This window comes from Bos mutus, chromosome 8, assembly GCF_027580195.1.
Source record: "Bos mutus isolate GX-2022 chromosome 8, NWIPB_WYAK_1.1, whole genome shotgun sequence".
In the NCBI taxonomy this organism is placed as follows: domain Eukaryota; kingdom Metazoa; phylum Chordata; class Mammalia; order Artiodactyla; family Bovidae; genus Bos; species Bos mutus.
In genome coordinates this window covers 9,763,961-9,788,441 of record NC_091624.1, presented here as the reverse complement: position 1 = coordinate 9,788,441, position 24,481 = coordinate 9,763,961, and the positions used below count along the sequence as shown (strand labels likewise).

The 24,481-nt window shown below is 50.3% G+C and overlaps 1 protein-coding gene across 5 annotated transcripts in view; it reads left to right on the top strand.

Annotated features, from left to right (window-relative positions):
* Positions 1-24,481, top strand: part of ZNF618 (zinc finger protein 618) — a 200,734-nt gene that overhangs the window by 129,491 nt on the left and 46,762 nt on the right. For 4 of the 5 annotated variants that reach the window (XM_070375048.1, XM_070375047.1, XM_070375049.1 and 1 more), the window contains exons 4-8: positions 8,744-8,821; positions 9,435-9,473; positions 13,994-14,083; positions 14,982-15,017; positions 15,109-15,186. In XM_070375048.1, coding sequence (XP_070231149.1) covers positions 8,744-8,821; positions 9,435-9,473; positions 13,994-14,083; positions 14,982-15,017; positions 15,109-15,186 — 321 coding nt within the window. Of the gene's footprint in view, positions 1-4,449; positions 4,546-8,743; positions 8,822-9,434; positions 9,474-13,993; positions 14,084-14,981; positions 15,018-15,108; positions 15,187-24,481 lie in introns of all 5 variants that reach the window. The other variant, XM_070375046.1, reaches the window with a different exon arrangement.

Sequence of the window (24,481 nt, the reverse complement as noted above, 5' to 3'; positions counted from 1 at the left end):
CTTTGGGCACCAGGGCTGCCCGGGGAGGAGAGGAGGGGAAAAAGGAGGTGGGGTCTTGGCCGCAGCCCTGGAGGGAGCAGCGGAAGACCAGACAGCCGTTCAGACACGGCCGTGTGGGCTCTGGTCTGTTATGATCCTGAGCGGTGAAGGTCCTGCTTCGTAGTGCCAGCTGATAGTTAGTTTCCTGTTTCAGTTGGTGTTGGCAGTGCTTTGGGCTTGAGCCTGCCAGAACCAACCCTCAGCTCTTTTGCTACAGCCACTCAGAAAGGAAGGGTTCTGGCCTCCTTCCCAGGAGCATCTTATCCCTGCTGCTGACTCTTCATCAGGTGGTCCAAGGTGGGTTGGGGGTCCTGATTGGAGGGTTTCCATGGCAAAGGATCCCTAGCCTGTAAGCCAGGAGACCTAGGGTCTGCCCCTTGTGGGGCTGTGCAAGGGCCCGTTAACCTCTCTGAGCCATAAGGTCTTCATTGATTAGGGGGTATAATAAAATCTACCTGTCTTTCTAGTAGGATTGTTGAGGTCAGAGTGTAGTGATTGGTATGAAAGTATTTGTAAGGGGGAACAAAAAATGCAAAGTGGGGCTTCCCAGCTGGCGCTAGTGGTAAAGAACCCGTCTGCCAGTGCAGGTGTATGTAAGAGATGCAGGTTTGATCCCTGGGTCAGGAAGATCCCCTGGAGGAAGGCATGGCAACCCATTCCAGTATTCTGGAGACAGAGGAGCCTGGCGGGCTACAGTCCATCGGGTCACAAAGAGTTGGACAAGACCCGACTGAAGCGACTTGGCACACAAAAAATGCAAAACAGAGGCCAGTGGTACTAGCCAAAGTCCTGGATGTTGACATGTTCGGGGTTACCTCTAGAAGCAGAAAGGCTGATGGCTTCAGACTTCTTTTCTTCAGTGTCTCCTAAAAGAATTTTGAGGAATCGTATTCTCTTTCACATTTTTGAGTGGACATCTAACATTTCTATCCAAAGTTTAAATAATTGCAAAGGACAGAATTTCTGGAGTACTGTGTTTTTAAAATGTGGCATTTTGGAAATAAAACTGTGGACTACTCTTTTAAATGTATCCAGGGGACTCCAAACTCCACCGTTTCTGATATCCACCATCATTCATTAAAAAATAAAAAACATAATGAACAGGCTCGTCTTCAACAGTCAGAAATTTTACATCTTTCCTTTTTCTCCTTGAACTCATATTTCCAGTCCGCTTCTCTCACAGGATTTTATCCTACTGTGATATATTTTTTATGCTTGAGAGTCTTTTATTGATCACTGTTTCACACTCATCTCCCACAACAAGATGTACGTAAATTGAAATAGAAATTTCTAAAAAATTTGTTTGGATCATAAAGCTCCACGTCTTAAAACATTTTTTCCCCTGATCGAGTTGTTATTAGCATGCAATTTGTCAAAAGCAAATTTAGATAAATAGCAAACATAAAAGTAAAACTTTATGGAAAATGCACCTCTTAATGAAATGGATGGGGTTTTATTTCTTCTTCCATTGGCTCACATTTCTGTGAATTAATATTTCTTATTGTCGAGGGAGACAAGATTCAGCATTAATTTAGTTCCTTTTTTTCCACTTTCTTAAGTGTAAAAGCTTAGAAGCCTTGATCATGTAAATAAGGAGCCAGGGATAGGATGGAATCCTGTTTCAGCAGTGTCACTCAATTCCTTGAACTCCTTCCAAGTTGTATGCCAAAAATCACACGGGTCTATCATCAGACATTATTTTTAACGGTCTCTTCACTGACAACTCCATTAGATCCTTCTTCAGTTTTGTGGAAAGCAAAGAATTAGAAATCACCCAATTTACAAAAGGAATTGTTCCCAGTCATTCGATGCACCTGCATTCTAAGTCCAGCTTCTCTTTGCTTGGAGCTCTCAGATGTCCATCCCCCCTTGTACGCCACCGTAGGGGATTTGGGGTGGGTGAAAAGACCATCGTGTTAGCTGTGTAGAAACGGGTGGCAGTGACGAGAACCAGTTGAGCACGGCCTCCCTGCCTGCTATGTTCTCTGGCCCGTTGGCTTTAGGGTTATAGGAAGAAATGCATTGGGCAATTGATAACTGGGAATTGATCCTCTTAAAATTCCCCATGCTCTAGCACCCCCAGGGGATTTGTACTCTACATGGAGGACCTTGGCCTGAGGTCATTCGTTCTGAGTCCACGCCCAGAGAGCCTCAGGAAACCTACTTGTCCTCTTTCCAGCTTACCTCTCCTGGGTCCCTGTCCCCCAGTAGGCCGTGGGCCCAGCTCTGCTGCATATTAGAACCAAGTGGGCAGGACGCTCCCGAGCATGTGCGCTCCCGAGTTGCTTTGCGCTAAATGCGGGGTTGCCTGTTGTAAGGAGCTGTCTCTCCATCCACCCGCCTTGTGTCTTTCTTCTCTCTTTCACCTGCGCCGGATTTCTGCCTTAGTGCATCTTGTGTATCCTGCAAGGCACTGGAGCTGATCAGGAGCTTGATGGGTGCAAGGCATGGTAGAGTTGAGGATTGCTGCCCACTTTGCCCCTTTACCTCGGCCTCCTACTTCTCCCCTCCATGGCTTTGGGAGCTAGACCCGCCTGCTCTCACCTGGCCTCATCTGATCTGTCCAGTGCTTCCAGGAGGGAGCGTAAGCCAGGCTGTCTGCCAGGTGGTTATAGACAGTGTTGGACAGATGCTTTTCATCAGCACTTCCTGATTTCCTCTCCCCATCACAGCAGGATGGGGAGAGGAAAAGGCTCGCATCCATGTCTGGCATCTTCTGCCAGCCACCCTCAGGCCCTTGATCGGGTGCTCTGGGGGGTTGTGTCGTGGTGCCAGACATGGTAGGAGGTTCTGCTCCCCGGTGCTGGGAAAGCTCCATGTCCAACAGGGGTTCACAGCTCCCACGGCATCTGGACCTGGCGTGAGGATGGTGGGTTGGCTCTGGATCCCCGAGGGCCAGCCTGGGGCCCAGTTGCTCACTAGCCACTAGCTGAGTGGCCCCAGCCCTGGGGCCCGAAACTTTCCACGTTAATGGTTGAAGTGGGTGTTGAGTTGTCCCAACACACAGGGACTTCTGGGAAGATGGAGGGTGGAAATGAAAAGCCTGGATATGCTCAGTAAATGGTAGCTATTAGCAGGCACCCTCTCTTCTCTGCTTGCTCCCAGGGGCTGACCCTCTGGTGATCACACACAGGCTCCGGAGCAGGACAGATCAGGCCACCTCTGGCCTGATGTGTTGCCCCGTCGTCTGAAAAATGGGGATAATAATCACCTTTCTATGCTGGATTTGTGAGGATGGATTGAGCTGATGGGTGAGAAGCCCCCGAGTTCACACCCCACCCCACTCCCACTCGCTGGCTGTGTGAAGTGGGCAGATTGCTGCTTTCCCACCCATGCAGTGGGGTGCAGTGGGGTCAGAGACCAACCCATGCAGCGATTTTGGAGAGGCACAAGTGAAGACTTGCAGTGCCTGCACTGAGTAGAGAAAGACAGAGACAGAGGACAGGAGAGTAGTTGGGAAATGGAGCAGACTGAAGAAGCGTGCGGGGCAGGGAGTCAGGCGACAGAACGGGGACCAGCTGAAGTGAGTCCCCTAGAAGGCCCTCCAGCTGCCACTGCACCAGCCTGGGGTACACGGTGGCCACGGGCCAGGGGGATACCAGGCCACAGCACACACGAGGCATATCGTCCCTGGAGGGTCATTTTGCTGGCAGGATTATAGTGAGAAATGTTGGGTTATAACCTCACGATTGCTGTAGAATTGATGCTTTTGAACTGTGGTGTTGGAGAAGACTCTTGAGAGTCACTTGGACTGCAAGGAGATCAAACCAGTCCATCCTAAAGGAAATCAGTCCTGAATATTCATTGGAAGGACTGATGCTGAAGCTGAAGCTCCAATACTTTGGCCACCTGATGCGAAGAGCTGACTCATTTGAAAAGACCCTAATGCTGGGAAAGATTGAAGGCTGGAGGAGAAGGGGACGACAGAGGATGAGATGGTTGAATGGCATCACTGACTCAACGGACATGAGTTTGAGCAAGTTCCGGGAGTTGGTGATGGACAGGGAAGCCTGGTGTGCTGCAATCCATGGGGTTGCAAAGAGTTGGACACGACTGAGCGACTGAACTGAACTGAACCTCATGATGGATAATTTTATGTTCTATCTATATTATGAGTCAGGACAGAGGAAGCACAACACTTCAGGAGCGTTTGGTCCTGTGGCTGCTTGCTGCCTTCTGCCACACCCCAGCCTCCCTTGGGGAAGCGTGGCTGCCACTTAGCCAGCACAAGCTGTTTAGTGAAAAAGCAGACAGCATGACCTTGTCCATCCATCTCATGCGCAGATGGGGAGACTGAGGTTCTGAGAGCTCAGGGGACTGGCCAGCCCTAGACTCGAGAGTCCTCCTTACCTGGCCCCTCCCAACCCACCCCATCTTTAAGGGCTCTTTCTGATTTTTCACATAATTCAGATGCAAAAGCACCGAATGGCAGCCCCCACGGCAGATCTGTGCGAGGCCAGTATTCGGACACCTGGATTTTTGACCAAGCGTTGAGATGTGCATCTGGTACGTGATGGTTGAGGGGCAGGAGGACCCGATGGGGCCAGCATGAGGGTGGAGGCATGGCTGAATGTCGGCATCAGCTGTAGACCCTTGAGTACGCAGGGCCTGTTAGTATCTGCAGAGACTGAGCCTAACCTCCTCTACATCGTCTCTGCCCCAGTCAGCAAATCTGAGCAGGCCCGGGACCCTGGATGCTGACTGCTGGAGGGCTGGTAGAGCGTGTAGGAATCTGGGTGTTGGGAGTGTGGGGCCCGTTTTGGCAGAACTGCTGTAGACTACAGCTCTGAAATGAGCCTTGGAGAGAAAGAGATTCTGTGGTCAAATTGGTTGGGAAACCTGGGGTTAATGGTCAGTTGCGTTCCTTTACTGCAGGTCCTCTTCCAGCTGGCACAGCTCTTGGGCGTGTCTCCCCAGACGGGCCATGCCTCCCACTTGCTTGACCATGGGCCCCTCTTCCCAGGACCTATTCAGGAAGTTGGGTCCAAGAGCAGTTCGGGGAAAACTGACAGTAATGCCAGCGCCCCTTTATCGAGTGCCTGCTGTGTACTGGGCACTGTGCCGAGTGGTCTCCGTGTTACTGCTCATGTCATTCCTCCCCCGTCTCCTTCAGTGAGGTGGGCGCTGTTTTACTGCGTCCATTTTATAGAAAGGAAGCCCGAGGTGTGGGCTTTTCCCTGGCTTGTCCAGGGCCCCATCTGTTTTGTGGTGCGCTGGGATTTGAACCCGGGGTTGCTGGCGTTGCTGCACTGTAGGGCTGCCGCTCTGTTGCACTCCCCCCATGCCCCAGACCCCTCTGCCCATCCAGACCCTTCTGCAGACAGGGCACCTGCAGCCCGGGGTCCCAGGGTGAATGAGGGGCAGGCAGGGCCTTGAGCTCAGGTGTCCCTCCTGCCAACACAGTGCTCAGTCTTGAGACTCAGCATGCTGGGCAAGTGGTCCGTTTTGCTCTGGGGCCAGGAGAGGGCCTGAGGGTGGCAAACTGTGCCCCTGTGACTCTGAATGGATGGAGGTCTGTGAGCAAGGCTGCAGGTGCCCTCGGTGCTCTGTGGATTGAGGGAGAAGCCTGTGGGACTGACTGATTATAAACAGTGTCAACTGGGCGGATGAGTTGGGGACATCGCCCTCGGCGCTCTGTGGATTGAGGGAGAAGCCTGTGGGACTGACTGATTATAAACAGTGTCAACTGGGCGGATGAGTTGGGGACATCGCCCTCAGCGCTCTGTGGATTGAGGGAGAAGCCTGTGGGACTGACCTGATTATAAACAGTGTCAACTGGGCGGATGAGTTGGGGACATTGCAGCCCGCAGGCTCTGTCCATCAGCCCACACTTACTGTACGGTTTGAGGAAAGACCTCAGGTCATTGAAGGCAGTTGGAGAAACTGAGGCCCAAGTCTTGTGGCAGAGAACGGCAGAGACCTCATCCGGAAGTGGGTCAAGTCTGAACAAGGCTGTGGCCTTGGTCCTTTGGGGAGAGAGACCCCTCCGCTTGCCTTCCATGGGGCTCCGGCCCCTCTACCTCCCACTTGCCTTTCCCTTCTCCCGCCTGCTCGAGTCCCCTGACTGGCCACCCTTGCTGCAGCCTTGTCAGGGCCCCACACTGTGGCCACCAGGTCCTGCACTTGGCTGTCATAGCATCATCACCCTGTGGGTCCCCTTGCACAGTGGCCTGTCTGCTTCCCATCAGACAGAGGGCAGTGATAGCAAACTCTTTAAGGTCTGAGCCACCACTGGGTGTGAACTCCAGGTATCAAGTCAAGTCGTGGCTGGGGCCTCGGTGCCTGGCCCGTTGAAGATACTCGGCAAATTCCCTATCATTGAAGGGGAATCAGCAGAAACTGTTGAGGAGCGGGTGGAAGCACGGGGAGGGAATCCAGGTCTTTATTACACAGTGACAGATGAGGAGAACAGCAGGATGCTGTGAATTTACCGAGCCCCTGCTGTGTGCCAGTCATGGGGCTAAAGACAGGGAAATATACACTCTGATCTTTGCCCTCCGTGTGTGTATATTTTTCCCAGTGAGACAAGGGTAACACATATAAAACTGTTGAATAACAGGCTGCTAAATCCCATGCTGGTTTGGAGGACAGCGTTCCCTTGAGGGACCCACGGTGGCCAAGTAGCGCTGCCCACTGGTGGGCCTGCTGACTCGTGGGTTGTAGCTCATTCATCCTGACCTTGATCATGAGACGCAGGCATCGTAGTCTTGTTTCACAGGTGAAGAAGGTGAAGCTCAAACTGGAAAAGGAGTGTGCCTGCGATCAAACAGCCAGGGAGGGGGGGCAGAGCCGAGCTCATCATCAGGCTCCAAGCCCAGTGCTCTTCTGACTTGACTTGATACCTGGAGTTCACACCCAGTGGTGGCTCAGACCTTAAAGAGTTTGCCTGCAATGCAGGAGACCTGGGTTCGATCCCTGGGCCAGGAAGATCTCCTAGAGAAGGGAATGGCAAACCTCTCCAGTATTCTTGCCTGGAGAATCCCATGGACAGAAGAACCTTGTGGGCTATAGTACATAGTGTTGCAAAGAGTCAGATACAACTAGCAACTAACACTTACAGACGGGCCCCTGCACCCGGGTGACACCCCCGGAAGTGGAATTTGGTGGCGCCTTGACTCACTGACTATCTGGTCTTGTGGGAACACCACTCATTCTAAATTCAGTCTTCCATACCTTTTTTCCATAAGGAGACTGATGCCTGGCCAGTAAATGGTTGAGCTGAGACTGTATCCCAGAGCTGTTGGATTTTAAACCAGTGGTTCCCACACTTAGTTGCTGAGCATCAGAATCCTCTGTGGATACTTGGGGGAAAGGAAGATTCCTAGGCTCCCGGCCCCAGCCACTCAGGTACCCTTAGTGTGGAGTGGGGCCAGGGACTCTGCGTGTGTGTGCAGGCTCCCAGGCCGTTCTGTTAGGAAGGATGGGGCCTGGACCTAGGTCTGTGTGAGGGGTGGGCAGGGCCTTCCAACTCCTGGGGCCTCTGCCAGGCTGAGTCTGATGGGCTCTGCTGGCTTCCCTGCTGTGGACCTTTACCCTGCTCTGCGTAGCTAGGCTCTGCCTTTGACCAGTCTTTGGTGCCCACTGGGAACTCAGCCATTTCAGTCTCCCTGCCTCTGGGAGAGGGCTTCTGTAGTGACTCATATGGTAAAGAATCTGCCTGCAATGCAAGAGACCTGGGTTTGATCCTTGGATCAGGAAGATCCTCTAGAGAAGGGAATGGCTACCCACCCCAGAAGGGCCTGGAAGAGGGCTGGAGTCAGGCATTTACATCAGGTTGGTCTCTGCACATCAGAGGGAATAACATGGCACCTCAGCAGATGAGAGGGGTCCTCTCCTTGCCAGACGCGTGCGTAGTCGGGCTGGGCCCTTTCTGGGGGCTGTATGGAGCCACCTCTATGAGATAGGTACTTCTAGCGCATTTTACAGTTGAGCAGACTGAGGCTTCGTGTGTTCAAGGAAGTTACCAAGGTCGTGCTGCTGGTGGGTGGCAGAACGGGGACAGGGATCTAGATGTGTCTGGTTCAAAGCCTGTCCTCTTGACCTCTGTCCATCCTGACAAGGAGGAGTGGTAGCTGGAAATTATTCTGTTGCAGCTAAGGGATGATTTCCTTACATGGGTGCAGTTTATTCCTTACTCTGCAATTCTTTTATATTCATCTCCTTTTTTCTTTCAAGGAATAGCCATGAGTAACCTAAGAAGTTACAGTCTGTGTCTTACAGACTTGGAAGCTGAGGCCCAGAGGTGGGAAGTGACTTGCCAAGGTCACTCAGAGAGTTGAGACAAAAACCTGAACCTGACCCCTGAACTCCTGGCCTCCAGCTCAGTGCCGTCTTTGCTGGTGCTTACTGCCCTCTTGCTTGTAGGGAACAAGATAGCCTGTGGGCACAGAACTGGTGTTACCTGGGGCTTCCCAGGTGATGCAGTGGTGAAGAACCTGCCTGCCAGCGCAGGAGATATAAGAGACGTGGGTTCGATCCCTGGGTCAGAAAGATCCCCTGGAGGAGGAAACAACCCGCTCCAGTATTCTTGCCTAGAAAATTCCATGGACAGAGGAGGCTGGCGGACTATAGTCTGTGGGGTTGCAGAGTCACACCCCACTGAGCCCCCCTACTACTACCTGCAGTTGTCACCGAGGGTCCTGGGGCCTCTTGGTTGTGAGCATTAGATGCTGGCTGACCCGTCTCTTCCTTTCCTGTTTTCCAGGGTCCTATGAGTGTGGAATCTGTGGCAAGAAGTACAAATATTACAACTGTTTCCAGACCCACGTCCGGGCACACCGAGGTGAGTGGCGTACCGGGGCAGAGCTGAGGGACCCCTACCTCCCCATCTGCTGCCTGTTTTTTTTCCATGCTGACCCCTCGAGGATGACCTCAGAGCACTTTTTGCAGTGGAAGTGGGACCCGAGGCAAAGGGGAGCGGCCTCCTTGACTTGGGGGAGCACCCTGGGGTGGGGATGGAGTGGGGCGGAGTGCCCAGGACGTGCCACCGAGCTTCTGCTAGCAGTGCTCTGGACTGCCGCACGTGGCCCGCATCCTCCCACGGGGCTTCGGTGCCGCTCGGTGTCAGCAGCCCTTGCCGGAAGATACTCGTGTCACCTTGTGTGATGCTCACAGGATGGCACCCTGCTGGAGATGAGGACGCCGGGGACAGGAAGGGTGGTTGCCGCTCCCTGAGCCTGACCCTGGCAGGTAGGGACGAACGGCCCCAGGTCAAGGCCTGCTGGGCGGCAGGAAACACAGGGAAGGCTTTGGGCCTGCATCTTGAGTGGAACGGGGCATCCCCGGGTGTGCAGGATCGGCCTCTCCTGGCCCCCGCCTTCTTGGCTTCTCTCCCTCTTGGCAGCGGCCCTTCCACCGTCTGGTCGGCTCACCCCCTTCTTCTCTCTCTGTTACAGACACTGAAGCCACCTCAGGAGAGGGAGCCTCCCAAGGCAGTGAGTATTTTTCCCTCCTCTTGGGCTTCGGGGACTGAGAGGGCCAGGGGTTGGGGAGGAGGGAGAGCCAGGGCCAGGGTGAAGCTCTCAACTCTATACCCCAAGATGGCCCTGGGCAGCTTCCGGGAGGCGCCTGAGAGCACCTTTGCCAAAGTGTGCTCCGCGGCATAGTCATCCTAGGGAAGTTAACAGGCGATAAAGGGTGCTCTGGCCAGATCACCTGGGGAAACCTTGAATTCTGCTAAGAGGAACATGTTTCTTTGCTGGAGACTTCTCAGGGCCCTTCATTGGCAAAATATGTACATGCACCCCAAAAGGGACCCAGTGTGTGCACTCTGTTCTTTTGACTCCCGCTCATGGGTTTGGGGGCTTCCCCCTTTGGCTCCAGTGCTGAAGAATCCGCCTGCCAATGCAGGAGACTCGAGATCAATCCCTGGGTCAGGAAGGGAGGGAGAAATGGCACCCCACTCCAGTATTCTTGCCAGGATAATCCCACGGCTAGAGGAACCTGGCAGGCTACAGTCCATGGGGTCGCAAAAGAGTCAGACAGGACTGAGCAACTAAGCACGCATTCACGCATGGATGGGTCAGCGGTCGGTCACCATAACTGATGTTTGGGAAATGCTACTTCGAAGAGTTACTTCAGGAACACTCACAGATGTGAATCCTGGGGTGTGGTGTCCCAGCCCTGGGGATGCATGGAGCCTCAGCATCTGGGGACACTGTTCCACTTGGCTGCTTGCAGGGGCCCTGCCTTCCTTCCCTCCAGATCTGAACCCACAGGGCTGGTAGGCAGCCAGCCAGAGGGTGTAGGCGGGGGTGGAACCTCTCCCCACTCAACAGACCTGAGCTCCAGAACCCAGCAGTTCCCCTCCCAGGCGCGTGTATGCGCATGTCCACCCAAAGATGGGAATGAAGACATTCTTAGCAGGGACTTCCCTGAGGGTCCAGTGGTTAAGACTTCACCTTCCAATGCAGGGGGTGCAGGTTCGATCTTTAGTTGGTGAGCTGAGATCCTGCATGCCTCAAAAAAACCAAACAGTAAACAAGCAGTATTGTAACAGATGCAATACTTTAAAAATGGTCCACATCAAAAAAATATTAAAAAAAAAAGATGTTCTTAGCAGCACTGTTCATAACAGCTTCAAACCAGAAACCACCCAGCACTAGCTGAATAGGTGAGTAACTCACAGCGTGTTCTCACAGTGAACTACAGGACTACAGCAGAGCCGTGAGAAGTAGAGACAGCGGCTACACACTGCAGTGTGCATTACCCACAAACAGAATGTTAGCAGAAGGAGCCCGGCAGAAAGAGTTCCTCCTCTTATGATCTGTGTACAGAAAGTGTGGAGGCAGAAGGAAGCTAACTCATGATGCAAGAAGTCAGAGCCATGGTCACCCTCGGAAAGGGGCTTCTGGCTTTCAAGATTGGAGCTGGGTACTGGCTACACAGATGTTTGCAGTTTCTGACAGAGTGATGAGTTGAACATTTAGGGTGTGTACATTTTTCTGTATCAGTGGTCAGCGTATTTTTTGGTAGGGGACCAAAGAGTAAATATTTTAGATTTTGCAGGCCAGATGTCTCCATCACATCTGCTCAGCTCTGCCATGGAACATGAAGGCAGTCAGGGACCGTATGGAAATGAATTCTTTACCAAAACAGATGCTGGGCAGGCCACAGTTTGGGCACCTCTGTTCTACTTGTTTGGTATACCACCAGAAAAAGTTTCTTAAAATAATAAACAAACAGGACTCCCCCACTGCTAGAAAATCCAAAACAGAGTAGTTCAAGGAGGTAGGAAGTTAGTTCCTTTGGGTTCTAACAGGTTTTCTTCTGAGGCACTTTCTCATCCACTCTTTCTTTGGATTCTTCTTGTTCAGTCGCTAAGTTGTGTCCAACTCTTTGTGACCCCGTGGACTGCAGCACGCCAGGCTTCCCTGTCCATCACCACCTCCCAGCATGAGAGTTTGCTCAAACTCACGTTCATTGAAACAGGGATGGTATCCAACCATCTCATCCTCTGTTGCCCTCTTTTCCTCTTGCCCCTCAGTCTTTCCCAGCATCAGGGTCTTTTCCAGTGAGTTGGCTCTGTGCATCAGGTGGCCAAAGTTTTGGAGCTTCAGCTTCAACATCAGTTCTTTCAGTGAACATGCAAGGTTGACTTCGTTTAGAATTGACTGGTTTGATCTGCTTGCTGTCCAAGGGACTCTTACCACATGATTCTTAAACCACAGGAAAGGCCAGTGCGGCTGAGACTACCTCTCCGTTTCCTGGAGAATCTGAGCATCAGATTGGCCAGGCACCTGCCCCCAGGCCTGCAGCAGGAGATGGCGAATCCTGTGTCCGCTCTTGAGCCCCACCCCGCCCCTGCCTGGCCCCTGGCTCCTTCTCCCTCAGTAGCTCCCTTCTCTTCGCCTACCTGTGGTCAGCCGCACAGTTGAAGAACTTCCCTATTTTTCTTTCCTTCCTTGGCTTCTCTGGGCCCCCGCCTCTCCGGCAGCCCCTCAATGCCTGTTATGCTCCATCTGGCTTCCGTCATTCCCGGAGGCTCACTGGTTGTGGAGGATTTGGGGACTGAGGTATTTTTGGTCCTTCCATCACTTTTCCCTTCCTCCCTGCAGTATTCTTTCCCCGTGGCCAGTGTGCTCGACTTGACCCTCAGTCTTGCATTGCTGCCCAGACCCCCCGGGCAGCCACGCCTGCTCAGAAAGCCTGGTGTCCTCACACCCCGGCCTTGTGACGGGAGCCTGGCCGTGGAGTCCTGGGGAGAAGGTTCAGTCCAGCCTTGTTTTTGCAAAGGAGGATACCACGTCCCAGATAGAAGTCATGCAGTTTGTTCAGGGTGGAGGTGGGCAGAGAAACCAAGTCTCACGCCTTCTAGTCCAGGATCTTTCATGTATTTGGGAGAAAAATAGCACAGGCGTGCATAGAGGCATAGACCCGGTTACCAGTCTCTCAACTAAGAACCTCAAAGGTGAGCTCCACATCCAGCTTTCTTGCCACTGTAGCATTCGTTCCCTTTGTTCAACTATATTAGGTGCCATTTACTGCATATTTATTGCATGTTATGCCTTGTGCTCATTTATCCTTTATTACAATTCTGGGAAACGAAGAATTTTTTTTATCGTTCCCATTTTGCAGATGAGAAAATCGAGGTGTGGACAGTTTAGGGCACATGTCCAACGTTAATGACACCTGACTACAGGGCCTGCCTGCCTCCCAAGGCAGGTTGGCAGTGGCATTCCTAGAGATGCTGAGCTCTCCTGGGGTTCTGGAGACATGGTCTCACTGACAAGAAACTCATTTTGCCCTTCTCCCCTTGGGTATAAATCTCATCCTAATTCCCTCCAGCCTTAGATGAGCCTGGGGATGTGGCCCCATCCATGCAGTGGTTTGAGATTTGACAGAGCAGGGTGGGGGCGCTTCTTAGCGGCAGAAAGCTGGGGGTTCGCATTTTCTCAGAGGTGGCAGATGTATGTGGCCCAGTGGGTAGGAGAGAGGCAGTGTGGACAGAGATGAGACACAAGGGGCAGGTAGCAGCAGGGCGACCAGCAGTGACCAGTATGGGGGGCATTGCAGGGGCAGGAACCCACCTGGAACCAGCAGACTCAGGTGGCCTTGACTTATCCACCTCTGTTCCCCAGATGTCCAAGAAGGATTATGGTCCAGATGGCACGTGATGGGGGAGGTGGTCTATGCTGGATTGCTGGCTACGGGCAAAGATCATGTGCCAGGCTTGGAATTCTGGAACCGTTGGCACGGGAGAGGCCCTGGGAGTCGGCTCATCTACCACCCTCCCAAATTAGGGGGGAGATGGGGGACCCTGAATCCCATGGTGGGGTTGGTACTTGCTGGCAGACCGGGTGAGGCAGGCCAGGACCGAGACTCTCCTCCCTACCCCCACCACCTCTCCCTGCACCACTCCGTGGCTGGCTGGGGCAGAGGCTTGGAGATGGTAGGCCTGGTAAGATGGTGGATGCCTGGACCCCATGAAGGGACACACGCAGGCCCGCCTTGCCGTGGGGCTTGTGGCAGGTCCCTTCCGATCCTTGGTGCCCTTGAGTGTTAGATGGTTGTTACTTCCTCCCTTGGCTGTAGGGACAAATGCAGGAAATGCCCGCCGGCTCCTGGCCTGGCTCACTGCACCTCGCAGTGCAGTGCTCCACCACCAGCTCAGTTGCTCGGTTGTGTCCGACTCTTTGCGACTCTGTGGACTGCGGCACGCCAGTCCTCCCTGTCCATCACCAGCTCCCGGGATGGTTATTCTCATGGAACTTTACAAAGGAAGGGGGGCCAGTTATGAACCCAGCCCTTAGGGACTCAGCACACATGGGGTGCCACTGGGAGTGCCTTTCAAAGTGACTTCCAGGCTCCCCGGTCTCCTTCTGGAGAAGACTCTTAACACTCCAGGGGCTCGTCTCCACGGATCATCGGTTGGGCCCAGTCTGGCCCAGACCCACCTCTCACGGCCCTCAAGGGCCCGAAGCCCTGCTAACCCCGTGTGCTTCTGTCCCCACAGACAACTTCAGGTACACGTGTGACATCTGTGGGAAGAAGTACAAGTACTACAGCTGCTTCCAGGAGCACCGAGATCTGCATGCAGTGGATGGTGAGTCAGGCCCCTCACCCCTGGGAGCGGAGTCGTGCAAACAGACCTCTCTCCCGGGCTCTCACCAGGCCCCCGCCCCACCCTCAGCTTCCCCTCCCTCCCCAACCCAGAGACGGTCAGGCCGCAGACAGACCACAAGCGAGTGAGCGGAGTGGCCAGCTTGAGAGGATTCTGGACGAGGGAAGGTCCCCATCGTGCTCCCTCTGTATATACTTCTGATTAGGGTAACCCAAGTGAAATTGCCGTTTTTGTAGGTCAAAAATCAGTCGAATATCAGCAGTTTTATATCAGTTCGTTTTACGATTTCATGTTGAGTATTCACATGCTCTGGTGAAATTAAACCAATTTTTTAAAATGAATGATGATATTTTAGCATCTTAGATTATAGAGTTAGAAATTAGAACGATAAATTTAGGTAATTTATTTTTGGAATCTTAAGAATCCTGGAAATAGGGTCTTCGCCTGGGAAAGGATCCTGGAAGGTTCCCTCTCCAGTCCCACACCCCCAGCCGGAGTCAAGCCCTGACATCCAGACCCTATCCCTGTAGCCACTGGCCCACCCCTCCTCTCTCCTCCTTTTTCTCTTCCCGTCCCCTTATCCCTTCTTTTTCTGCTGCCCTGGCCCCTCCAGTGAATGGCGGAGATCTAAAAACAGGCCAGCCAGAAAGCATCTTCCTGCCCTGGGGTAGTCCCAGCCCATGGGGAGGGTCCCAGCCCCATGGGGAGAATGAGGAACAGAAGGACGTGCCCTCCTGGGGCCTCTGGCTGTCTGGGGCATCCACAATGGTTAAGGCAGGCTTGTGGGACTGAGGCCGGGGGCATTGGGCAGAGGCAGGGACTAACAGGGCTCCTGTTTGCTTCTTTTCTTCTGCGGCTGCCGCCTCCCGCCCGGGCGCAGTGTTTAGTGTGGAAGGGGCCCCTGAGAATCGGGCAGGTAAGTCCTCGGTGGCAGCCCACCTCCCTGTCCCCAGCTGAGCTCCAAGACCTGGTTACCAGGGTGCTAAGGGCCATGTGTTCTCCCACAGACCCCTTCGACCAAGGTGTCGTGGCCACTGACGAGGTGAAGGAGGAGCCCCCGGAACCATTCCAGAAAATCGGGCCAAGTATGCAGGCCTCTCTCGGGCCGGGGCCGGGTGGGGAGACAGGCAGGGGGTGGCCGCGGGCAGCAGGGCAGGTCCCACTCCTGGAAGGGGTAGTGTTGGGAATCCTGTAGCAACTGGCTCTGGCCAGTGAGCCACTGGCCTCCTTGTACCTCACTTTGCCCACCTGTCAAATGGGTCAGTCACTCTTAGGACTTAGTTTTTGAGAAGCAGCAGGACAGCACAGGGTCCAGGTCAGAGCAGTGAAGGTAGCACAGGCTTGGTGGCTGGTCTGTTAGCCATCCGGAGCCCTGGCTCCTCACCTGTGGAGTAAGGGGGACACTTTGCCGCAGGTTTGTTGGGGGATTAAATGAGATCATGGCTGTAAATCACCTATTCATTAGCACAGTGCCTGGTACATAGTAGTGCTCAGAAAATACCGTTGTTATTTTTGTCGAGTGGGTTTATTAGCCAGTGAAGCTATCCAGGGGAGCCACATGCGGACACTCTAGTCCTCACCCCAGTAAACCCCTGGGGGGCAGGAGCCATTCACTTGACCTACCTGTTAGCAACACATGCGTTGAGTGTCGTAGGGACACAGCAGTGAGCAGGATAGATGCGGCCGTGTTTTGGGTAGTTTACACGGTGGGGACAGGAGGCCGGCATTCAGTCAATAAGCAAGTAGTTACAACATGAGAAGCGTGGGGGCAGCAAGGCCAGGAGGTGACTGACCAGCCCTGGGAATCCAGGAGGCTTCCGTGCGGGGCTGAGAGTGGGGACGAGCCCCTGCACCCCATGTGAAGGCAGGAGAACTGCGCTTGTCCCAGAAACTGAAAGCCAGGTTGGGTCTGAGTTCAGATCTTAACAGAGCCTTGGAAACCAGAAGGCAGTTAGACTTCATCCCGAGGGGACTGAGCCAGCGTTCACCCAGTGGAGAAGGGACTTGATCAGACTGGCATTTTAGGAAGGTATTTTGGCTGCTGCAGGGAGTATGGATTGGGGTGGGGCGCGGGGGCGGGGTTTTCACAAGTGAGACTGGTCCAGCCCTTCAGGATTTTGCGTACTTTCTCCTTCCTCTCTGTTTCCCAGGCCTCTCTTACTACTCAGCGAGAGGAGACCTCCGCTGGCGCTGCTTGTGACAGTGAGGATTAAGGCAGCTTGTAAAAATATACACACATACGTAGATTGAAGGGATGAGGAAGTTTAGCAAAGGAGAATCAAGGAAGCTGGGACAGCGAAGCCAGAGACAAGTCTCAGAGGGTGGGGCCAGGTCCTGGCCCTGGGAAAGTGCTGGATGGACCTCTGAAGAAGGACCTTCCTCCTTCCTCTCCTTTTCTTTACCTCTTAAAACACTCAGGGAACTGGAGATGTGATAGCATCTGTAAAGGGGTTCCATGGTGCCTGTCATGTGCATGGTAAACATCTGATAAACAGTGACGTTAGTATTCTTGAAGAAAATTATGAGATCCTTCACACTGGAACTGTTGGAAGTTAGACTGTGGGAAAACCCAGATGTAAATCAGACATGCCCCATGACAGACATTCGTAGACCAGGACAGGACAGGGACATTGGGATCTCTGACCCTCCCCTCCCACTGCTCCAGTTCCATCTAACAGCAGCCCCAGCACAGTACCCCCACTTCATCTGTAGCATCATAATTAGGAAGATTGAGTGTAGACTACATAAGCTGTAGAATCACACAAGCCCAGGTTTGAACGCTGACATCCCCAATTTACTAGCTGCTTACCCACTTTGAAAGTGGCTCAGTTGTGTCTGACTCTTTGTGAACCCATGGACTATAGAGTCCATGGAATTCTCTAGGCTAGAATACTGGAGTGGGTAGCCTTTCCCTTCTCCAGGGGATCTTCCCAACCCAGGGATCGAATCCAGGTCTCTCACATTGCAGGCGGATTCTTTACCAGCTGAGCCACCAGGGAAGCTCAGGAATATTGGAGTCGGTAGCCTATCCCTTGTCCAGCAGTTCTTCCCAACCCAGGAATCGAACTGGGGTCTCCCAGATTCTGCCTGCAATGGGGGACACCTGGGTTTGATCCTGGGTTTGATCCTGGGATGGGAAGATCCCCTGGAGAAGGGAAAGGCTACCCACTCCAGTATTCTGGCCTGGAGCATTCCATGCACCGTATAGTCCATGGGGGTCACAAGAGTCAAGACACGACTGAGCAACTTCCACTTTCTTTTACTCCTTCTCAGTGTCCTTTGACTCACGTGTAAGTGGGAACAAGAACATCTGTCTCAGAACTTCCCTGTGGTCCGGTGGTTAAGACTTCATGTTCCAGTGCTGGGGGCGCCATAGTTTAGTCTCTGGCAGGGAGCTATCCCACATGCCTCAGAACCAAGACATTAAACAGAAGCAATGTTGTAACACGTTCAGTAAAGACTTTTTTAAAAAAAGAACATCTATTTCTTCTTCAGTGCTGTTGGAGGATGCCCACATCAGGTGTCTAACCCAGCGCCTGGATCATGTTCCGGGCTTAACAAATGAGTGATGTTGCCGAGAGACAGTCGAGAGTTTAGAGCCATCCCAGAGATGAACCCCAGCTCTACACTTAATGCCTGCGTGACGTCCTGCGAGTTTTATAATCTCTCTAATCACAGTAGTGACAGTAAAACTCACCTCTCAGGATTGTTGTGCTGATTAGATGAGATTATATTTGTAAAGGAATTAGCATAGCCCTTGACATTGACATGGAAAGCATTAAGTACGTGGTACCTGTTAATTACCCAGAAAGGTACAGAGCAAGCTGAAACTTGTTCTATGTGTCAGTATCCACATCTGACAGCCAGTTGCTGGGACCTGGGAGGAATTATCACAAATTATATGGAAGAGAAGTACATTGAGAAAACTGAACTGAGTTTGGCTCCCAGCTTGACACTGTGGAACTGAGATGTCTGTGTAAGAGTTACAACTCAGGGGCTGCCTTGAGAGATAAGAATCCTGCTTCTTGGGCTTCTGCCACTTTTTGTAGGCTGGCTGATGCTACAGAACCATGATGGTGATGAGCCACAGAATAAGGGGAGCTGGTAGACCTACAGTGCCCTTTGGAGAGACTGGTTCTCGTGGGTAGAGCTCTGTAGGTTAAGAGAAGAGGAGAAGCAGCAGCAGCAGTGCATGCTGGGAAGTACACCTTCCACATCCATGTCAGCTGTGCAAATCAGAGAGCTAGGTACTCGACGAGCAGGAAGCCAGAGCCAGAACAGAGCAGAGGAGTCCTGCCAGAAAGACGGAGCTGGTCTAAGAGGCCCCCTGTGTGTCAGCTTGCTCTTCAGCTGCAGATATGAAAACTGCTCCCTTGGTGATGGTCTGCCATGATAATGGGATGATCAAGGACAATTCATTCAAGTCTGTTGAAACAGAGTATATCTGGATTTAGACGTTACTTGATTTTTACACCTAGATAAGGAAGCGTCCAGTCCCAAAGAAAGGCAGTGCCAACGAATGTTCAAACTATCGCACAGTCACACTCATCTCACACGCTAGCAAAGTAATGCTCAAAATTCTTAAAGCCAGGCTTCAACAGTACATGAACCAAGAGCTTCCAGATGTTCAAGCTGGATTTAGAAAAGGCAGAGGAACCAGACATCAAATTGCCAACATCCATTGGATCGTTGAAAAAGCAAGAGAGTTCCAGAAAAACATCTATTTCTGCTTTAGAAACTATGTCAAAGCCTTTGTGTGTATCACAACAAACTGTGGAAAATTCTTCAAGAGATGGGAATACCAGACCACCTGACCTGCCTCCTGAGAAATCTGTATGCAGGTCAAGAAGCAACAGTTAGAACTGGACATGGAACAACAGACTGGTTCCAAATCAGGAAAGGAGCACGTCAAGACTGTTGTCAGTATTGTCACGCTGCTTATTTAACTTATATGCAGAGTACATCATGCAAAATGCCAGGCTGGATGAAGCACAAGCTGGAATCAAGATTGCCAGGAGAAATAACAACAACCTCAGATATGCAGATGACACCACCCTTATGGCAGAAAACAAAGAAGAGCTAAAGAGCCTCTTGATGAAAGTGAAAAAGTTGGCTTAAAACTCAACATTCAAAAAATGAAGATCATGGCATCTGGTCCCATCACTTCATGGTAAATAGATGGGGAAACAATGGAAACAGTGAGAAACTTTATTTGGGGGGGGGGCTCCAAAATCACTGCAGATGGTGACTGTACCCATAAAAATTAAAAGATACTTGTTTCTTGGAAGAAAAGCTATGACCAACCTAGACAGCATGTTAAAAACAGAGACATTACTTTGCCAACAAAGGTCTGTCAAGTCAAGGCTATGGTTTTTCCAGTAGTCATGTTTGGATGTGAGAGTTGGACTATACAGAAAGCTGAGTGCTGCAGAATTGATGCTTTTGAACTGTGGTGTTAAGTCCCTTGGACTGCAAGGAGATCCAACCAGTCCATCCTAAAGGAAATCAGTCCTGAATATTCATTGGAGGGACTGATGCTGAAGCTGAAACTTCAATACTTTGGCCACCTGATGTGAAGAACTGACTCATTTGAAAAGACCCTGATGCTGGGAAAGCTTGAAGGCCGGAGGAGAAGGGGACGAGAGAGAATGAGATGGTTGGATGGCATCACTGACTCGATGGACATGAGTAAGCTCCAGGAGTTGGTGATGGACAGGGAAGCTTGGTGTGCTGCAGTCCATGGGGTTGCAAAGAGTCAGACACCACTGAGTGACTGAACTGAAGGAAGAGTGACTTAAAAAGTTTTTGGTTTTTGTTTTTTAAAAAAAAAACTTGGGAATTATGAAAATTCTGCATGACGAGAAAAGGAATTTAGGAGACCTAGAGGAAGAGTATGCCTCTGAAAGTGATGTACCAGCGAGCCCGGGAGGAAATCCTACTGGACAGCCACAGTTGAGTATGAGAAAATATGACCTTAGTTCAGTCTGGTTGCCATAACAAACTACCCCAGACCGGCCTACATAATAGAAATTTATTTTTTTTCACAGTTCTGGAGGCTGAAATCTGAAATCAGGGTGAGAGTATGGTTGGGTTCTGGTCCAAGGACCCTCTTTCTAGCTACACTCTCACATGGGGAGAAGAAAAAGAGAGCAAGCTCTCTGGTGCCTCTTGTTATAAAGATACTAATTCCATCATGAAGGACCCCCTCACCCCCACCCCCTGCCTCCATCCTCATGACCTCATCTAAACCCAATTACTTCCCAAAGGCCCCATCTCCAAATAGCATTGCATTGACATCTATTTTGGAGATAGGGCATCAGCCTCTAAATAAGGGGGCGGGGGGTGGGGGGGCGGCGGCGGCAGGAAACAGTTCAGTCCATAACATGACCTGCGTGAGAAAAGAAGCTGCATCATGGAAAAGCAACAAGATGAAAAGGCAAAGAGAGAGGAGTGAGATGAGAAGAATGGGAGAGATAAAGGAAACAGAAGAACAGAATTGGTATGTAATTAAAGCCTTCATTATAGATAGTAAAGAGCAGAATTGGTCTGCAGAGACAGAATTAATGATGTGAAGGACAAACTTGAACAGATGAGCATCGTAAGAGGAAAACATGATAAATACAGAGAATAGGGAACCTGTTCCAGATCGTTGGTGTTCCTCTACCAGTGGGCTGGAAGCAATACGCCGAAGACTCAATAGAAGAAACAATTGCTCAGCTAAAGGAAGACCTACGTATGCAGATTCAAAGGCTTGTCATATGTCAGGGAGTCAATATAAAATACCATAACTAAAAGATATTAGTGACTCCTTATGAATGCAGGCACCTGGAGATAAAAAAGCAAGTTATTTTCAAGTGACTCAGTGACTCCAAGGCAGATTTGCCTCGGATTTCCCTACAATACTAAATACTGAAGTATCATGGGGTATGTTCTAAAGGGGAAGGGTTGCAATCTTAAAAATTTTATATCTAGACAAATTTTTATTTATGTGTAAAGAAAAAAGCAAGGGCTCAAAATCAGGCTGTTTCTCCTGTGAACCCATCTTCAAAAAAAATTACTTGAAGATATACTCCAATGAACTGACTGGTTGAATAGATTTAAGGGCTCAATTATGAGGCATTAATTCATAGTCCCATCACTTCATGGCAAATAGATGGGGAAACAGTGGACACAGTGGCTGACTTTATTTTTCTGGGCTCCAAAATCACTGCAGATGGTGATTGCAGCCATGAAATTAAAAGATGCTTACTCCTTTGAAGGAAAGTTATGACCAACCTAGACAGCAAATTAAAAAGCAGAGACATGACTTTGTCAACAAAGATCCATCTAGTCAAGGCTATGGTTTTTCCAGTGGTCGTGTATGGATGTAAGAGTTGGACTATAACGAAAGCTGAGTGCTGAAGAATTGATGCTCTTGAACTGTGGTGTTGGAGAAGACTCTTGAGAGTCCCTTGGCCTGCAAGGAGATCCAACCAGTCCATCCTAAAGGAGATCAGTCCTGGGTGTTCATTGGAAAGACTGATGTTGAAGCTGAAACTCCAATACTTTGGCCACCTGATACAAAGAGCTGACTCATTTGAAATGAGTCAACCTGATGCTGGCAAAGATTGAGGACAGGAGGAGAAGGGGACGACAGAGGATGAGATGGTTGGATGGCATCACTGACTCGATGGACGTGAGTTTGAGTGAACTCCAGGAGTTGGTGATGGACAGGGAGGCCTGGCGTGCTGCGATTCATGGGGTTGCAAAGAGTCAGACATGACTGAGCTACTGAACTGAACTGAATTCACAGTACAGGAGGACTTGCGGTGAATACCGAACCCAGGTAAACTAGAAGTAAGTTTAAAATGTTGCAAATCTGATTATAAAATTAAATGAGGAAGACAGAGATTATTCTAAAATATTAAGAATGAACTTTCAAACCCGAGAAGGAACCAGTGAGGGATACGATGAAGTCGGTTAAGCCAGTCCTCATAGTGAGGTCCCCAGACCAGCAGCATCAGCATGTCCTGGAGGCCTGTTAGAAATGTTAACTCAGGCCCGACACCAGACCTGCGGAATCAGAATCTCCAAGGTGGGGCTCAGAAATCTGTTGTAACAGCTTTTCTGCTGCTGCTGCTGCTGGTAAGTCGCTTCAGTCGTGTCCGACTCTGTTCGACCCCATAGACGGCAGCCCACCAGGCTCCCCCGTCCCTGGGATTCTCCAGGCAAGAACACTGGAGCGGGTTGCCATTTCCTTCTCCAATGCATGAAAGTGAAAAGTGAAAGTGAAGTCGCTCAGTCGTGTCTGACTCTTAGCGACCCCATGGACTGCATGCAGCCCACCAGGCTCCTCCACCCATGGGATTTTCCAGGCAAGAGTACTGGAGTGGGGTGCCATTGCCTTCTCCGAACAGCTTTTCTAGATGATTCTTATTCAGGCTAAAGTTCGAGAGGTACTGACTTGAACTGTCTTTCTCAATGGTAAGAGATATAAAAATAGCACATCTTGCCTGAATATAAAAATTAGAGAAATGTATCTTTTCTCTAAAAGCAAATGAGACCATCTAAAAGCAATGGAGAATATTGGAAAATGATGGAATACCAGAGAATAATGGAAAGGCAAAGAAAAGGGTTCATACATCAAACAACCAAAAGCTAAGGGAATAAACCAGGAAAAAAAAATCATAAAACCAAGTCAATAATAGCAATGAAAGCAAATGTCATAATTTCCTTTATTAGAAGACAGAGATTCTCTGGTTAATTTAAGGTAATCCATGGAAGTCCAGTCGTTAAGATTCGATGCTTTCACTGCTAGGGCCTGGTCTCAATCCCTGGTCAGAGAACTAAGATCCTGCAAGCCACATGGTGCAATCAAAAAAAAACCCCAACATCCAGTTGTTATTAGTGTATTAGAGACATAACTAGTTAATTCCTTATTTTTCACACTTCTCTTTCCCAGGGAGCACTTCCCTACTGTCTTAACTCAACTGAATTCCCTGCTAGCGTTTCCATAGCACTGTTCTCCTTAAGAACACCTGTTGTGCTTCAAATTTTAAATTTGTTTGTGTCATTATTTGTATTTCCTTTCTCTATTTCTAGACTGTCATGACTGTTTTTGCTCAACATTTTGTACCAGCATTTAGCAGAATACATGTTTGATAAATGAAAGTACAAAAAATTTTAGGATAATGGCTTTAGACACATGTGAACAAGTAGCAGGAAGAATCTAATACAGTCATTATCAACAATTAATAATACTAATGTGAATACCAGGCAAACTAACAAAACAATGTAATTAAAAGTTAGAGCAGTAGTTCTTAACTTTCCCACACTTGAGGATTCTCTGTAGGACCTGTTAAAACAGTTTGCCGGATCTCATACCTAGGATTTTTCTTTTAGAAAATCAAAAAGTCCCAAGGATTTGCATTCCTAACAGGTTCCCAGGTGATGCTGAGGGACCACCATCATTTGAGAAGCAGTGTTAGAAAATAGAGCTTCCCCCGTGGCTCAACGGAGAAGGCGATGGCACCCCACTCCAGTACTCTTGCCTGGAAAATCCCATGGACGGAGGAGCCTGGAAGGCTGCAGTTCATGGGGTCGCTAGGAGTCGGACACGACTGAGCGACTTCACTTTCACTTTTCACTGTCATGCATTGGAGAAGGAAATGGCAACCCGCTCCAGTGTTCTTGCCTGGAGAATCCCAGGGACGGGGGAGCCTGGTGGGCTGCCATCTATGGGGTTGCACAGAGTCGGACATGACTGAAGTGACTCAGCAGCAGCAGCGTGGCTCAAAGGTAAAGAATCCACCTGCCAAGGCGGGGACTCAGGTTCAGTCCCTGAATCGGGAAGATCCCCTGGAGAAGGAAATGGCAACCCACTCCAGTATTCTTGCCTGGGAAATCCCATGGACAGAGGAGCCTGGTGGGCTACAGTCCATTAGGTCACGAAAGAGTCGGACATGACTTAGTGACTAAGCAGCAGCAGCAGTGTTAGAAAATTGTGTGATATTAATAAAGGATCCGGTTCACAGTGGAGGTTTTGATCTTATGAGCCTGTCTGCATCAAACAACATTATATCTAATATACAAAATAATTTTAGAAACACAATCAAATGGAAAAATTGATCACAACACTTAGTCTTTGACAGAGCGAGAAGAGAAACAAGATTATATAGTCTGAATAAGACAATTAATAACAGTTGATCTAACAACTTAAAAGCCTACAAAGAGCAAATAATATATCTTTCCCAGTGTTGGTGATTCAGTTACAAAAATTATTTAGCTACTAAAATTTTTAAAGCTTCTGTATGCCAAGAAAAAAATGTAAACAGACTAAGAAACCAATGAAGAAAAAATACATGTAACTTATAGAACAAAATGTTGACGTCCTTAATCTAT